The sequence below is a fragment of the Protopterus annectens genome, chromosome 1.part2 (assembly GCF_019279795.1).
Source record: "Protopterus annectens isolate FY-2018-M chromosome 1.part2, PAN1.0, whole genome shotgun sequence".
NCBI classification, from domain to species: domain Eukaryota; kingdom Metazoa; phylum Chordata; order Ceratodontiformes; family Protopteridae; genus Protopterus; species Protopterus annectens.
The window spans coordinates 675,820,618-675,838,490 of NC_056727.1; the positions used below are offsets into that span (position 1 = coordinate 675,820,618).

At 40.6% G+C, this 17,873-nt stretch overlaps 1 protein-coding gene across 1 annotated transcript in view; it reads left to right on the forward strand.

The window, feature by feature from the left end:
- Nucleotides 1-17,873, forward strand: part of SDCCAG8 (SHH signaling and ciliogenesis regulator SDCCAG8) — a 1,727,915-nt gene that overhangs the window by 1,404,152 nt on the left and 305,890 nt on the right. The window contains exon 16 of the mRNA XM_044058322.1: nucleotides 2,108-2,239. Coding sequence (XP_043914257.1) covers nucleotides 2,108-2,239 — 132 coding nt within the window. The remainder of the gene's footprint in view (nucleotides 1-2,107; nucleotides 2,240-17,873) is intronic.

A 17,873-nucleotide genomic window follows, 5' to 3' on the forward strand; every position in this document is an offset into this window, starting at 1 on the left:
TTTGTTTTTTTTTTTTATATTTATTATATTTTTTTTTTTTATTATATATATTATATATATATATATTATATATATATTTTTTTTTTTTTTTTATATTTGGTTTTTTGATATATATTATTAAAATAATATATATATATTTTTTTTTTTATAAAAATTTTTTTTTAAAATATTGGGGTTTTTTTTTTTTTTTTAAAAAAAATTATTTTATTTTGTTAAAATTTTTTTTTTTTTTTAAAAAAAAAAAAAAAATTTTTTTTTAAAAAAATTGTGTGTGTTTTTATTGGGGGGGTTTTTTTTTTTTTTAAAAAAAGTTTTTTTTTTTTTTTTTTTGTGTTTTTATTAAAAAAAAAATTTAAAATTTTTTTTTTTAAGATTTTTATAAAATTTAAAAAATAATTAAAAAATTTTTTTTTTAAATTTTTTTAAAAAAAAAATTTTTTAAAAATTTTTTTTAAAAAAATTTTTTTTTTAAAAAAAAATTTTAAAAAAAATTTAAAAATTTTTTTTAAAAAAAAGAAAATTAAAAAATATTTTTTTAATTTATTTTTGTTTAATTTTGGGGGGTTTTTTTGGGGGGCGGGTTTTTTTAAAAAAAAAAAAAGGGGGGGGTTTTTAAAATTTAAAAAAAATTTTTAAAAAAAAAAAAAAATTTTTTTTTTTTTTTTAAAAATTTTTTTTTTATAAAAAAATTTAAGGGGGGGGAAAAGGGGTTTTTTTTTTTTTTGAAATTTTTTTTTTTGGGGGGGGGAAAAAAAATTTTTAAAAATTTTGTATGTTATTTTTTTTTTTTTTTTTTTAGGGTTTTTTTAAAAAAAAAATTTTTTTTTTGGGTTTTTTTGGGGAAAAAAATATTTTTTTTTTTTGGTTTTTTTTAAATTTTTTAAAAAAAAAAAAGGAAGGTTTTTAAAAAAAAAGGGGGGAAAAAAAAAAAAAATTTTTTAAATTTTTAAAAAAGGGGAAAAATTTAAAAAAAAAATTTTTTTTTAAAAAAATTTTTTTTTTTTTTTTAAAAATTTTTGGAAAATTTTTAAAAATTTTTTTTTGGGGGGTTTTTTTTTTTCCTTTGTAAAAATTTTTTTTTTTGAATTTTTTTAAAAAAAAAGAATGAAAAGGGGTTTTTAAAAAACAAATTAAAAAAAAATTAAAAAAAAGGGGTTAAAATTTTTTTTTTTAAAAAAATTTTTTTTTTTATTTTTTTTTTTTTTTTAAAAAAAATTTTTTTTAATTTTTTGGTTTTTTTAAAAAAAAAAAAAAAAAATTTTGGTTTTAAAAAAAAAAGAATATTTTTAAATGAAATTTAAATTTTTTTTTTAAAAAATTAGGAAAAAAATTTTTTTTTTAAAAAGTTTTTTTTAAAAATTTTTTAAAAAAATTTTTTTTTGGGGGGTTTTTTTTTTTGGAAAAAAAAAAAAAAAAATTTTAAAGCACTGTCCTAAGATATATGTTTATATCTATATATACAGAAGCTTAAGATTTAAGGAAAAAGCTGAGAGAGGCACAAAAGAGATGCACCTCCATGTTAATGCTCAGATGCAGCAAGTTTTTCCTGTTCAACTGCCAGATCTCCCAAGAGAGGTCACTGAAGAGGGTCTTCAAAGAGATCATCTAGTATGTTGAGTGTTCATATATCTGTTGTTATTTTTGTGCTGATAAACTAGGTTTAAAGATAAGTTCAAGGGTAGGGGATGTTTCACATGCTGGCATTCTGAAGTGACCCAGTTATCTTAGGCAAAGTAATATCTGTCGTATTGCACCTTACAGGTTATTTCTGCTTGTTTTTGCTCACTTACTGAGAGTATGTACCAGTAGAAAAGAAGATGTCAGGATTGGTAAAAAGATATAAAATAAAAGGAACCAAAGTTTGTGTCCCAAGATGCCTGAATTGTGTCTGTCAGCTTTTTGGAATTCTTGTACAGATGGAGAAGGACTGGCAACTTTATAAAGGACTGAAGATTTTGGTAGGAAAGCATTCAGTATTTAATCGGTTATTAGTTTACATTGTGTAACAGACTACCATTTAAATAAGCCAGGCGGTTTATTTAGTTATTTGCTTCATGCTTCTAATAGTTTATGCTGTAACACATCTTTGTTTCTTTGTCTTTTTCAGATCTGAAATCGATCACCTTAGTCAAGAAAATGAGCACTTGATGGAAAGACTAGAGAAGCTTCAGGAAAGGAATGATGAAATGACTGAACAGTGCATCCAGCATGGACGAATGCATGAGCGAATGAAGCAGAGGTATTGTGTTTTTTTCTTTTATGTCTGTTTTTCCTGATGTCCTTCCATATCACTGTTGACGTATTCATAACTGAAGGGATCTCCTGCCATGGATAACCCAACATCCGACCAGTATACCAAAGCCATCACACGTATGCTCCCCACACAAGGCATAACGCATAAAGGTTATGTACAGATGCCCACACTCGGAACTTCTTTGCCACCAGTCTGAATGCCATCCATGAATGTCAATCTGAACGCCTTTCTGCTTTGCTGGTTACCAAGCCATGTTTTTGATAAGTTCCCCATTGGAGTTTCTTCTTATCTTTCTTTTTTCTTTAGTGCTGGTGGGTTCATGTCATCCATAAAGAGAAAATGACAGTGTGGAAGGCAGATTCCCCATAAAGATAGTCACAACCAGTGTCTGCTTTGTTTGCGTGCTTCCCATAACCACACACAGTCTTCTGTTTGCCATACTTTTTTCCTCAAGACCCTACGTATTTGTCTCTTCTTCTTATCTATTTACCTTAAACCAAAGTCTTAAAGGTGTTGGCTCAAGGTACTGTGGTGGAGTATTTCCATCCTGAAGGTCAGCCATCAGCCAAGAAAAATACTAAAAGTCTTAGGTCTGATATGCCTGCTGTCCAGCCTCTTTCGGATGTCTCTCTCGAGGCTAGTGAAAGGTTCATCTGGTGGTTGCTTCAGATTCCTTTTCTGTGACCCCCATCAGAGGCTGGCATGGATCCGACTTCTCGCACATCCTTGGAGGCTTTACAGATGTTTGCTCCAGACATTGATGGAGAATTCTCTGCTGATTATATGCAAGGGACTGAGGGGGGATTCCACAGATCTTAGTGAGGGAGGAGATCCCTACCATGCTTATTGAGTGTCGCAAAAGGTCTGACTCTCCCAGGGTGTTTCATGCAGACATCCCACAGAAAAACAAACCAAAAAAAAAGCATATTTCCCCTGCAGTTCAGGATCCCTAATGTGAATGGCAAGATTTTACTCCGGGGTTGTTTACTGCTTTAATGGCTTTAAAGCCTCCTCAAGGGGTGTCTGTGCCTGCCCCTCCCTGTCCTTCCATTCTTCTTAGAGGACCCAGTGAACTGGACTCCTCATTTGAGGATCAGGATTTGGGGGAAAGAGTCCCTGACTTAACTTTCTCAAGTCCCTTCACCACTGGTGCTGTGGTTCAGAAGAGGATTCATTTAGTCCAGATTCCCATTTAGAAAAACCCTCCTTTGGGAACACTTACTTGTATGATGGAATTCTGTAAGTGGGATTGCTGTCAAGTCTCTGATATCCAGAATAGGTGTTATGATTTTCTGCAGATGGAGTCTCCTAAGCCTTTTGCTGTTCCACTAGCTGCGGCTGCCCTACTGGATACCTTTTCAGCAGCTGCTGTTGCCCCTGATTCTCAACTCCCTGCTCCTAGGAAACCTGACAAATTTTAGAAGGTATAAAAAAAGACAGAAAAAAACAACAACAACGGAGCCACAAATACTGCAGAAAATTTAGTGGCATTCTACTTTCCAGTTCTAACAACTTTTATGCAAAGTGTTGCTCCCACCCTCATATTAAGGTTTCGCCAACACACTAAAAAATAGTGTCATCATATCCCCCATGTATCTTAGGAAAATGATCTGCATTAGGGCTATGTAATTTCTTATTTCTAACATCCCCCAAATGCTCCAAAATGCCAACTTTAACTATTCGCTTGGTCTGACCAATATACCATTTGGGGGATGAACACCCACAGCTTACTATATAAACAACCCCGTAATAGCGACAGCCAAACTTATCATTAGCCATATACCTTATACCATTAATTCTAATACCAGAAATATTTTTCACTCTCACACATACTTTGCATTTCCCACATTTATACATCACCGTATGATCCTTCACTGGCCTTCTCTTCTTAATGCTAAGTATTTCCTTTAAATTACTGCATCTTCCATAGGAAAACATGGATATCGGTTTGCATATTTATTTGCTAGAAGAGTGGAAACAGATTGCTTTACAGTGTACATTGGGCTGGCTAAAAGTTCTTATTAAACATAACATCAGAACACACGTTAAAATCCAACAACAGATTTCTTCATTACAGGACATTTTATTGAAAGTCACATCTTTGAACATTTTTTCATGCAAAATGAAAGGCATCAAAGGTGAACTATCTAAGGCTGAAACCGAGGCGACTGAGGGTAAAAAGAAGCTCAATTGGGATGTTAAGGATTATAAGAGTAACTGTGATTTTTCTTGGCAAAGAAAGCCGAGAAGTGGTAGATACATGGGGACATGATGACACTTAATTTTTAGTGTGCTGGCTAAACCTCAATATGAGAGTGGGAGCAACTTTGCACAAAAGTTGTTAGAACTGGAAAGTAGATTTATTTTAAACTATAGGACACTTACACCTAGAAGCTTAAATTTGGATATCAATTTGAATATTTAACTGTTTTTGTATGTATTTTTTTTTTTGTGCTGGATGGTTATGGGTTGTGGTTCTTTAAATGTTGTGGATTCATTGTTTATTAATTTACTTAATTGTGTTAATTAAGAACTTGTATAAATGGACTGCTTGGTGCTTAAAATGTTATTCCTCTGAAGGCATTTAGCCGAGGTACCAGAACACCATTAAATTTTCTGCAGTATTTGTGGCTCCATTGTTTGCAGTCATCAGGCACCTTGTAAAATTTAACAAATTTCTGTACAAATGCCCTTCTGTTGATCCTCCTGTAGTGTCTGTCTTTTCAAACAAGCCCTCCAAGCTGTTCCCCTCTACCAAGCTGCTTCCTTCAGACAAGGATAGTAGTACCGTGGAGAGACTAGGCAAAAAGGTTTATACTGCTGCCACCTTATCCTTACAGGCCATCAACTAATACTCATATGACCAGGTATGCTTTGGCCCTCCTTTCTCAAGTGGTTTCTGACCTTCCTGTCTCTGAAGGGAAGGCTTCTGCCCTTTCCCTGTTGGGTTCTACTTCTCAAGTTGCCTGCCACTCTATTAAATGCAGCTATGATGTAGCTGATATTTCCTCCAGGGCTGCTGCATTTGGTTCTGATGTTCTTCGTGTTTCACTTTTGCAGTCATTACATCTGGGTAATCCTGCTGGCAGGTTGCCCTCAGTCGGCCTGAATTCCAAAGTCCTGGGTCCTGCGTCGCTGCTGTCACTCCTTCCCTGACATCAGGTTGTCAGGGGTATAAAAGATGCGGCCGACGCCATTTTCTTTAGTCTTTCTTGCCGTGCGGTGACCGAAGCAGAAGCAGTTCGCAAGTGCCGGTCGGCCGACTCCTGAGATTTTTGTGTTCGAGTTTCAGATTCAAAGTCTTCAATAAAGCTAAGTACCCCATTGGGGAAACTTTTTTCTTGCTCCAGACCATTGTCAAAGATTTTTTACAAGTACAGCCACCTAGGTTTAGTAGACACTGGCCTACAAAGAATTGGTCCTTTCCTGTGTCAGACAGACCTCAAAGGAGCAGATCCAGATGCCCTCGAGGCAGATCCCAGGCGCAAGGTTCCTGCAGGTCAAAGCAGTGGGGTGTTTCTACCTCCAAAGTTGGAGAAGACAAATCACAACCATACAGGAAACAGTCCCAATGACCTCCCCCTGCCTGCACCAAGCACTTATCTCCTGGCAGCACCCTTAGGGGGAAAATTAGCACTTTTTTCTCAAAATTGGCACATTATAACCCAGGACAAGTGGGTTCTAAATATCGTGTCACAAGGGTACAAGTTCCATTTCCATACCCTGCCAAAGGCAAACGGCTGGCCGGATTTGCCACAAAATCAATGGGCAGAGGCACAAAAATAAGTTTCATCCCTCATGGACATGGGGGCCATTCAACAAGTACCAGAGCAAGAGCAGGGACAAGGATTTTACTCAAGACTGTTCTTGGTACCCAGAAAGGACAAGGCCTGGAGACCAATACTGGACCTATCTATTCTGAACACATTCCTGGATATACCAAAATTCAAGATGATGACTTTGTAGCAGCTTCTGCCCATGCTGGCAAGAACGTTTGGCTGGTGACTCTAGACCTAAAAGAGGCATACCTGCATGTCCCAATCAGACAATTATGCAGAAGATACCTCAGATTCAAGGCTGGCTCAATGCATTACCAATTCTCTGCACTGCCCTTTGGCTTATCTACTGCGCCCAGGGTCTTTACAAAGTGCCTGGCACCAGTAATTGCATTCTGCAGACAAAGAGGAATACAAATATATCCTTACTTGGACGACTGTCTAATTCAAGCAGAGAACAAGGACATTATTCTACAGCATCTGGCATTTGTGAAAAGACTTCTAACATGCCTAGGGTAAACAGTCAACGAAAAGAAATCAAAACTAGTACCCTCTCAAGAGATAATATTCCTGGTTGCAAGCTTAAATACAACTGCCCAGATGGCTTATCTCATGCCAGACAAACAAAGGCAATTGACTACCTATTTCAAAATGTTGGCAACAAAGGCCCAGTTATCTGCAAGAAAAATTCTGCAGGCTTTGGACTTCATGGCATCCTGCATCCTACTAACTCCATATGCAAGACTGCATATGAGGAAACTTCACTGGTACCAAAAAAGTGTTAGGACTCAACATTGCCACAGCCTGGAAACAATGATTACTGTCATTCCCTGCCTACAACAGGAGTTTTGATAGTGGGCAAAGGCTTGTCACCAAAACAAGGAACAGCCATTCACATTACCCCCAGCCAAGCAGACACTAACAACGGATGCATCAGATTATGGCTGGGGGGCCCACATGGCAGGAAGATGCATTCAGGGTACATGGCCCTCAACCCAAATGCATCTACATATCAATCAAAAAAAGATGCTAGCTGTTCAGAATGCCCTGACCGCCTTCAAGGACCTACTTCATCCGGGACAACTACTGATAAAGACAGACAACACCACGGTCATGTGGTATGTAAACAAGCAGGGGGCCACACATTCTTACCCCCTTTGCAGACTAACCATGGCTTTGTGGGACACAGCATTAACTTACCAAGTACATCTGCAGGCACAATTCCTGCCAGGAAGGAAAAATACTCTGGCAGATGAACTAAGCAGAAACCTCATGGATCCCCACGAGTGGCAGCTGGATCCACAAGTCTTCAGCATGATAACAAGGAAATGGGGATGCCTGGACATAGATCTATTTGCCTCCCCTCACAACTACCAACTAAAAAGATTCTGCACAAGGACTTATCACAGACAAGCATGGAAAGTGGATGCCCTATCTTTCAGCTGGAAAAACCTATCAGTATATGCCTTTCCCCCACTGCCTCTCCTCCCCAAGGTACTCCTAAAGGTCAGACAGGAGAAGCCAAAAATGATACTGATTGCCCCAGACTGGTCCCACCAGTACTGGTTTCCAATCCTAAAGAACTTGTCTCAATGCCCAGCTTGGACCTTACCTCAAATACCTCATCTACTGTCCCAGCAAAACAATCACATCCTGCACAGCCAACTCAGGATTTTAAACCTGGCAGCATGTCGGATAATGTAGTCCTACAAAACACACCTCTCAGTAAAGCTGTGATGGATGTCATTTTGGAGGCCAGAAGGCCTAGTACTAGAAAATCTTATGCTGGAAAATGGAAGAGATTCTGTGCTTGGAACCAGGCACAATGAACTGATACAGCTGTGCCATATATTCCTCAGATTTTGCAATACTTAACTGAGATACTGGAAAAGGCCTATCTTTTTCATCTATTAAAATTCATGCCTGTGCCATTTCGGCTCATTACAATACAGAGCCACCAATCTTTTCTCATCCCTTATTAAAACAGTACCTCAGATGAGCCAAAAATGTAAGGCCTCCAAGGAGATCACCAATGCCTGCATGTGACCTCAACTATGTCTTGGAAAAACTCACCCTGCCTCCTTTTGAGCTAGCTGTTACTGCTGATATAAAGTTTTTATCTTGGAAAACAGCTCTGCTCCTAGCAATAACTTCTGCAAGACGAGTTTCAGAGCTACAGGCACTCATGGCTGTGGAACCTTTTATCATGTTTTATCCAGACAGGGCCTCTCTGAGAACAAACCCAACATTTATGCCTAAGGTGGTGTCCAGTATGGCTCTTAACCAAACTATTCATCTGACAACTTTTTATCCAAATCCACAGAACAAAGGGGAGAGAATTCTGCATTCTTTGAACGTGCACAGACAGCTTAGATTCTACTTGGACAGAACCAAAGTTTTCAGAAAGACAGAGCAATTACCTGTGGCATATGCTGCAGGATCACAAGGAAAGGCTATCTCAAAGTAGACTATTTCAAAGTGGATAGGCCACTGCATTCGTTTCTGCTACTTACACCATGGCAAGCCAGTGCCTAAGGGCATTAGGCCACACTCAACCAGAGCTGCAGCCACTTCAGCAGCCTTTCTCAGGGGAGTACCAACAAAGAACATTTTAGAGGCTGCTACTTGGAGTTCAGTGCACACCTTTACAAAGCACTATCATCTGCCACTCTACTCTAAATCCAGGGCAGACTTTGCCACTGCAGTTCTGCAGGGCCTCATAGCCGCTCCTAATGCTGTTTAGCTCCAGCCTCCCATCCATAGCTTTGGGACTACCCAAATGTAATGACTGCAACAGTAAAACACGAAGAACATAGTACAGTTGTGTACACTTACCATAAATGTAGATGTTCAAGTGTATTCACTATTGCAGTCCAGGTTACCCACCTACCATCCCCCTTTCTTTTGATGGAATCTATCTTTCCTTCTCTGATTTATACAACCTATGTGGTGTATTTGCTTGTAGATGAAGGTAAAGTTTATATTGGTGCATGTATTTATATATATATATATATATATATATATATATATATATATATATATATATATATATATTGGCTACCCTTTTAGGGGGCACCTGACATCTGGGGCAAGAAAAACTAAAGAAAATGGCATCAGCCACATCTTTTATACCCCTGACGACCTGACGTCAGGGAAGGAGCGACAGCAGCCGACGCAGGACCCAGGACTTTGGAATTCAGGCTGACTGAGGGCAACCTGCCAGCAGGATTACCCAAATGTAATGACTGCAACAGTGAATACACTCGAACATCTACATTTATGGTAAGTGTACACAACTGTACTTTATGCGGTGTTACTCTTGGCTTCGTCTTCAGGCCTTGCCTGATGATTTTAAAGCCAAACTATTGGATGCTCCTGTGGATAATAAACATTTTTCTGGTGCTACTGCTGCTGAACTTTTTAAGTCTCTTCTGGATAAGAGTAAAGCCTTGCAGGAGCTGAAACATATTTTTATTTTTCCTCTTCCTAAATTTCAAAGGAATTACCCCTCCAAACCTGCTTTTGTTAGCAGGCAGTCTTGCCCTCCACCCACATGGTTCTAGACGTGTGCCTCCTGCTGAGTCTACTCAAATCCCTACTCCGCAGAAACCTACTTTTCAGGATAAGATTTGTTCCATTTGACAGTTTGCTTTCCCTTTCCCTGGGCCAGATTCCATTATCCCTCTTCCAAATTGGTTAAAGATCCCAAAAAGGGCATCCCTCAACCTTCTCGGGAACAGTTTTCATAGACAATACCACAGTGATGTGGTTTGTCAATAAGCAGGAGGTATAAGGTCCTACCGTCTTTGCAAGATTAGCTCTTCCGGTTTGGGACCTATCTGTCTATTATCAACTGACTCTTCAGGCTGTTTACATTCCCTCAGAGCATAGTCTAGTGGCAGACTCTTTGAGCAGGTCCAGCACACAAGCTCACAAATGGATGCTTCACACAGATGTGTTCCTGGACATTGTCCATCAGTGAGGTATTCCTCAGGTAGATCTTTTTGCCTCCTGTCTGAACAGACAACTTTCCCTATTCTGTTCCAGAGTCCCAAGTCCTCTGGCTTTGAAGGGGATGTTTCTGCATGCCTTCCCTCCCCTTCCTCTGTTACCATGAGTCTTGCACAGGATCAGGCAGGACTGTCCCAAAATCTTGCTAGTGACTCTCTCTTGGCCCAGACAGCATTGGTCCCCCCTTATTTCACACTTGGCCAGGGGTAATCACCACAAGTTACCTCACTGAGTGGACCTTCTCACGCAAGACAAGGGATCTCTTATCTATTCTTACTTGTCCACTCTTCAACTGACACTGTGGGTAACAAGGTTTTTATCCCTTTTAGGTACCTCTTTTCTGAGGACATGCTTCGAGTCCTGCAGGAGGCCAGGAAGCTTACTACCAGGAAATCATGTTTATTCAAATGAAAAACATTTTCAGTTTGGTGCCTCTCTCACCGTCAGAATCCTCTTTCTGTCATGTGTTAATTGCATAGGATCACTTTGATGATTCAGTGTATTCCTAACATTGTATGGCAGTGTGTGATGTTGAATTTCTTCCTTTCTGTGCATATATTGTTAAGTATGTTAAATTAATAAAAATTTTCTTCAAAGAAAAGAAGAGGATCCGCTTTCTCTAGAGGTTCTTCTGGTTCTCTCTTATTTGCATGATCTGCTCCACACTGGGTTGGCATATTCTTCAGTTAAAGCTCACCTTTCAGCAATTTCTGCTTGTCTGACCTCGACTCCTCCTCTGGTCTCTAGATTTGAGGTCAAGTAATTTCTTAAAGGCACCCTTCATATTAGGCCTCCCAGAAAGCCTATTCCACCTTCCTGGTACCTCAGTTTTGTTCTTAGAAAATCGACTCAGGCTTCCTTTGAGCCTGCTTTTTCAGCTTCCTTACAACATTGTACTTGGAAGACTGTTCTTCTTTTGGCACTCGCTTCAACCAAGAGGGTGTCTGAACTTTAGGCTCTCATGGCTGCCCTGCTTTCTTAGTTGTCCACAGGGTGTCTCTTTGTACTACCTCTTCTTTATGCCCAAGTGGTCAGTGAGTTGTCCCTTAATCAGATTATTCATTGCTTTCCTTTTTTTTTTCTACAATCTACCAGTGAGAAGGTTCTTCACACCTTTGATTTGCATAGACAGCTCAGATATTTGGATAAAACTAAAGTTATTCACAAATCTGAGCAGCTTTTTGTTTCCTTTCATCACAGGTCTTTGGATTTAGCATTTCTGAATCAACCTTCTCTTCTTGGTGTTCTAAAGCCATTTCTTCTTCTTTTCTTTTCTTAATTGTCTTTCCTTGTCAGTAAAGGCTCATTCTACTAGGGCTGCTGCCAACTCTGGTACTTATTTCAAGGGGCTGGATACCATTTCCATCCTTGAGGATGCTACTTGGTCTTCAGTTCATGCCTTCAATAAGCATTATAAATTGGATGTTATTTCCCAGGCTTGACCTGGCTTTGCCAGAGCTATCCTCCATGGATTTCTGGGGGGATCTTCAGTGCCGTCCTTCTCCCAGGTTTCCTGTTGAACTTTTCTACTCTCCCTTCAGTTATGAATACTGCAGCAGTGATATGGAAGGACATCGTACAGTTCTGTAAAATTTTACCGTAACTGTAGATGTCCTGCTCTTCACTGTTGTAGTGTTTGCTCCCTCCCTCCTGACCCCTGTACTCTTGCTCTCCTGATCACGGTGCCTTTCCTCCTTTTCTGGATGCACATGATCCTCCTCATCCCTAGGGACATTGTGTTTCCGCCTAGGGCTTTTTCATTTTTGAGTGTGCACGTCCATATGTCACCTTTATGCCCTATGTCTTGCGCAGAGAGCGTACATGTGATGTATGATGGCTATAAGTACTAAAGGCTTTGGTATACTGGCCGGATGTTGGACTGTCCTTGTCAGGAGATCCCCTCAGTTATGAATACTGCAACAGTGAAGTGAAGGACATCTACTGTTAAGGTAAGATTTTACACAACTGTACTTTCTGTACCTTACATCTGTGTATGATTCTGTGGTGATTGCTATGGAGCAAAACAACTGACAGAGTGCATATTTCCCAGTTGCTACCCCTTAAGGTGACTGAATAATTGTACAGTATCATATCTGGTTTTGCTGTGTCAGTCTGTGTAACACAAGTATGATAATAACATGTAGTCCAAGGTAGTAAGATTTAAGAATCATTTTGCTACTGTTGGGACACTGAAATCCATACTTCATAGGTATAAGAATTAAAAAAATATGCTGAAATGCAATTGCAACTGTAGTCTATGTATTATTAAAGTTGTGATTAGATGTTGGAGAGAAATTCAGGTTTGCTTTTCAACAATCAACGGTCTGCCTCCAAACAGTTTTTATTTTGTCACACTCTCAAGTGAAGTTTCTTCTTAAAACAGGTGTGCTTTTGCTTTGATATTTTAGTAAATAAAATGTTTGCAGTTAATATTACACAAATGTGATCTTGGATTATTTTAGAGAAGTTTGCTACCTTTTGTCACTTTGAGTATAAAAATAGAAAGTTTTGCTCCAAAGATGTATAGTTTTATTTTTGAGATGACAGTTAAAATGCATAGAGTATCAAAACAAAAAAAAAGTCTGCATCAAGATTAATTTACTTAAAGAGCAGGTTCAAAAAGTCATATATCCTAACTATTCTAACAAGTGCCAGTCGAATTTTCCCTTTGCTGAGTTACTTAAATGTAGGCTTGCAAAGATGTCCGTCTCCTCCTATGTTCTAAGACTAATGTCTTCTCTCCTTTAACAAATGATTCTGACTACTATTCTTGTGTGCCTCTCTACATGAATATAAATGTCTTGTATCCCATGCTCTGTGTGCTAAATTTCTTAGAGTATGTGGTGAAAGACTGGCCATATCCCTTGCATGCATCTTTAAAACTCAACAGTCATCTTTCTGGGCATCTTTTTGTATACTATATTTATTTATTTATGTATAGAATATTTATTACTCTCTAAAGCCTAGATGTTGAATTGGCAGTTAAACATAAGCAAAGTCATATCTTCAGAACAGCAGTCTCTTATGATGTTCTTCGTGTTTCACTGTAACAGTCCTCACACTTGGGTTATCTGCCTGCAGGTGGCCCTCGGTCAGACCGAATACCAGAGACTTAGTATTTCTGCATTGGATACTGTCACTCCAGGACTGATGTCAGGTCGTCAGGGGTATAAAAACAGGCAGCTGATGCCATTACATCAGTCTTTCTTGCCGAGGAGCCCAAAGCAGAAGCAGTTCGCAAGTGCCGGTCGGCCTCTACCTGAGTTTTTGTTTACGATTTGAATCATCCTGAAGTCCTTTAAAGCTAAGTACCCCATTGAGGATCCTTTTTTCTTGCTCTAACCGATGTCAGAAAAAGTTAATAATTGTCTTGCCTGTGGAAAGCAAATACCACACCAAAATTTTCATTCCTACTGCATTACCTGTCTAGGCCCAGACCACTACATACCTCGCTGTCGGTTTTGTGCCTTGTTCAATGCCCGAACCATTCATTGTTGGGCCCTTATTGTCATTAAATACTTTTGTTCTCTATCTCCATATTCCAAAATGGCTTTTGTAAGCCATCTGACTACCGATATTCAGAAAAAACGTAAGGATAAAGACAGAGACAAGACCGCACAGGTTCAAAGCTGTCGATGACGCTTACGTTAAGCTAGACGCCAGTTCACCGGTACTCAGTGAGGCTCTTTTGCAGCCCCTGATGCCCACTTCAGTGGATTTGTAGGCCTGTACCGAGACCCGTTCGGAGTCCGGTATCCTGCGAGACTCTTCTATGACTATGGAACTGGCGGATGTGTCTACCTTGGATGGTTCCGGAGCTGCTGAGCAGGCACCGGCTTCTGGGGAAGTTCTTCACACTACCAGTGTTCGACACCAACTGACAACTTCAGTTCTGTCTAAAACTATCGAGTTTCTAAGGCCAAGTGTACGCACTACGCCTAGAAAACCGATGACCAAAGCACATGCACCTGCTCCCTTGCCACAAAATAAAATGCTTAGAATGGCAGAAGACCTTATTATGCTGATTAGGGGAAGTCAGCCTTCCCCTGCTAAGAGAAAAAGAGACCAGTCCCCAGCAGCTTCAACAGACCAAGAGTCTGATTACTCTGAGGTTTCTGATTATGAATATATACCCTTATCTGCTTATGAGGATCCTGATGCAGAGGAATCCATTCCCTCTGCCTCTCCTCCAAAGGATTTTTCTTTTGGTGAAACCTTACATAATTTAAGAGAGCATTTCCATTGGGAATGCCAAGACTATCCTCAGTCCAAAAAGAGATTCAGAGAATTTCCAGACTTGCCACAACACGGGCCTTTAGCAATACCACCAGTCCTGGAAGTTGTTGATGACGTCTTTATGGAATCCAGTCTTCGTCGTAATACTTTACCCCCGCCCCCAAGGAAAGCAGACAGGTACTACAGAGTACCTGACTCTCACAAATTTCTTTTCAAAAATCCTGCTGCTGACCCAGAGATCCTTTCCCAGCGGCCTAAAGGTATCGAGGCAACTACAGCTAAGAATCCCACCCCTTCGGACAGAGATTCCAGAGCTTTGGACCGATGGGGTAAGAAAGTATATACCTCTGCTACTCTTGCCAGTAGGGCTTTGAATTGTTAGTTTCACATGCTGAAGTACCAACAATATATTATGAAACTTGCTAAGCAAAAAATAGCTACCTTCGCAGACTGTGCAGAAAATAAAGAATTTCAAGAGCTTATGCATTCTGCAAGCCAAGTCAGCAAGCATACATTGCAGTGTGGCTTTGATGCCTTAGAAGCATCTTGCATGACAGCAGTCACTGGTTCTGTACTGAGAAGGCATGCTTGGCTTAAGGAGCAGACCTTGCCAAATCATGTCAAATCCAAGTTACTAGATGCTCCTTTGAACAAGAACAATCTGGCACCAAAGCAGAAGAGGTTCTTAAAAAGATTGAAGAAAAAGCTAAATCTATGCAGATAGTCAAAAGAATTCTTGCAAGTTCAGCCTCCTAGATTCAGTAGGCATTGCCCCTCGAAACATTGGTCCTTTCCAGCCCCTCTCAAGGCCATTTCAAACTAGACCCAGGGGAAACAAACCCCCCAGACTACAGTATCAGGGTATATAGATATCTAAGCAATGGAGTGCCTCCACCTTTAAAGCAGGGAGTGCTAAACCACCCCCTTACAGAAAGAATTTCGAATGACTTCTCAACTCCACTCCCCTCCTCTGCCCAACTGCTTGTGCCCCTAGGCAGAAAACTTGCTCTTCATGCAAAAAAACTGGATTCCCATCACCAAAGACAGTTGGGTCCTCAACATTGTATCCCAGGGGTACAAATGTTACTTCCACTCACTGCCAACCCCAAAAGGGTTCCCAGACCTCCCTCTAAACCAGTGGACAGAGGCTCAAAACTAAGTCCAAACCCTACTCTCTATAAGGGCAATTCAACCTGTTCCTGCGGAACAGATAGGTCAAGGAATCTATTCCAGACTTTTCCTGGTACCCAGAAAAGAGGGCACTTGGCGCCCAATCCTCGATCTTTCCATTCTCAACACCTTCCTGGTGGTACCAAAATTCAAAATGCTCACCCTGCAGCAGCTTCTACCTGTGCTAGCCAAAGATGCCTGGTTAGTCACCCTAGACTTAAAAAAATAAGCCTATCTGCACATCTCAATAAGGGAGTCATACATAAAATATTTACACTTCAGGGCAGGATCTATGCATTATCAGTTCTCTGCACTTCCCTTTGGCTAATCCACTGCTCCCAGAGTATTCACAAAATGCCTGGCTCCAGCCATTGCTTACTGCAGACAGAGAAATAGTCAAATTTACCCATACTTGGACGACTGCCTGATTCAGGCAGACAGGCAGGAAATGCTGTTGCAGCACATGACATTTGTAACAAACCTTCTAACCTTCCTGGGGTACACCATCAATCAAAACTAGTCCCCAGTCAAAAGATTGTATTCCTGGGAACACGCTTGGACACAGCATCCCAGATGGTATTCCTCACTCCAGAAAAACAAGCCTATCTGACAGGCTATTTTACTCAAATGTCCACCAGAACCCAGCTATCTGCAAGGAAAATCTTGCAGGCCCTAGGGTTCATGGCCTCATGCATCCTACTAATTCCATATGCCAGACTGCATATGAGGAAACTTCAATGGTACTTAAAAGGTTTTTGGTGCCAACATTCTCAGGACCTGGAAACTGTCATTCCCATAATACCCTGTCTAAGGACAGAGTTTCTTTGGTGGGCAGCAGCATGCAACCAGAACAAGGGACTGCCCTTTACACAACCCCTCACCACCCAGACCCTAACCACAGATGCATCAGACTATGCTTGGGGGGCACACATGGACAGCAAGTGCATTCAGGGCCACTGGAGCCCAAGTCAAATGCATCTGCACATCAACCAGAAAGAGATGCTAGCTGTGCAGCATGCTGTGACAGCTTTCAGATCCTCTCAAGAGTATTGCTCAAGGTAAGACAGGACAGGCCAAGGACAATTCTGATTGCCCCAGACTGGCCATGCCAACACTGTTACCCACTCCTGTGAAGCCTGTCACCGGTGCCACCCTAGCACCTACACCAGAGCCCAACCCTGCTCTCTCAGCGGGGGGGGGGGCAGATCTTGCATCCGCAACTGCAAACCCTAAATCAGCAGGGGGGACAGATCTTGTATCTGCAACTGCAAACCCTAAATCTTGCAGCCTGGCTTATTCCTTGAATTCTCCCCCAGTAACCAGCGTAACCAGCGTAAGCAAGCAGGTGCTGGATGTCATCCTTGAAGCCAGAAGACCCAGTACAAGGAAATCCTATGCTGATAAGTGGAAAAGGTACTGCTCCTGGATTTAATCTAAAGGAGAGGACACAACTCTGCCCTCTTTCCTCTAATCCTGGATTACTTAGCAGATCTACTCCACAGAGGCCTGTTCTTCTCCTCCATTAAGATCCATGCCTCTGCCATTTCGGCTCATTACAACACTGAGCCACCTCTCTTCTCTCACCCTCTTATCAAACAGTTCCTGAGAGGGGCAAACAACTTAAGGCCACCAAGGAGAGCACCCACCCCTGCTTGGGACCTTAACTTTGTACTAGAAAAGCTCACGCTTACCTCCCTTTGAACCTGCAGCATCAGCAGAGTTAAAATTCCTCTCTTGGAAAACAACCTTGCTTCTGGCCATCACTTCAGCTAGAAGAGTATCTGAGCTTACAAGCACTTATGGCTATTGAACCCTTCATTATTTTCCATGCTGACATGGTTTCCCTCAGGACTAACCCTTCCTTTATGCCAAAAGTGGTGTGCAGTGTGGCTCTCAACCAATCTATCCATTTGCCTAACTTCTTCCCTAATCCTCAAAATAAAGGGGAAAGGATCCTGCACTCCTTGGACATGCACAAACTGCTCAGATTCTACCTTGATAGGACTAAGCCCTTCAGAAAATCTGACCAGTTACTAGTTAGCTTTGCAACAGGGGCAGAGAGCAAGGCCATTTCTAAACAAACAGTTTCCAAACGGATAGCACATTGCATCCATTTCTGCTACAAGCACCATGGAAAACCAACCCCTCAGGGGGTTAGAACACATTCCACTAGGGCAACTTCTACCTCTACAGCATTCCTACCAGGGACATCCTGGAAGCTGCTACCTGGAGTTCTGTGCACACCTTCACCAAGCATTACCACATACCTATCTTTTCCAAATCCAGGGCAGGTTTTGCAACAACAGTCCTGCAAGGCATTCTAGCCAGCCCTAACTCTTCTTGACTGCCTCCACCCTTCTTCAGCTTTGGGAGTCTACCAAAGTGTGATGACTGCAACAGTGAAACACGAAGAACATAGTACAGCT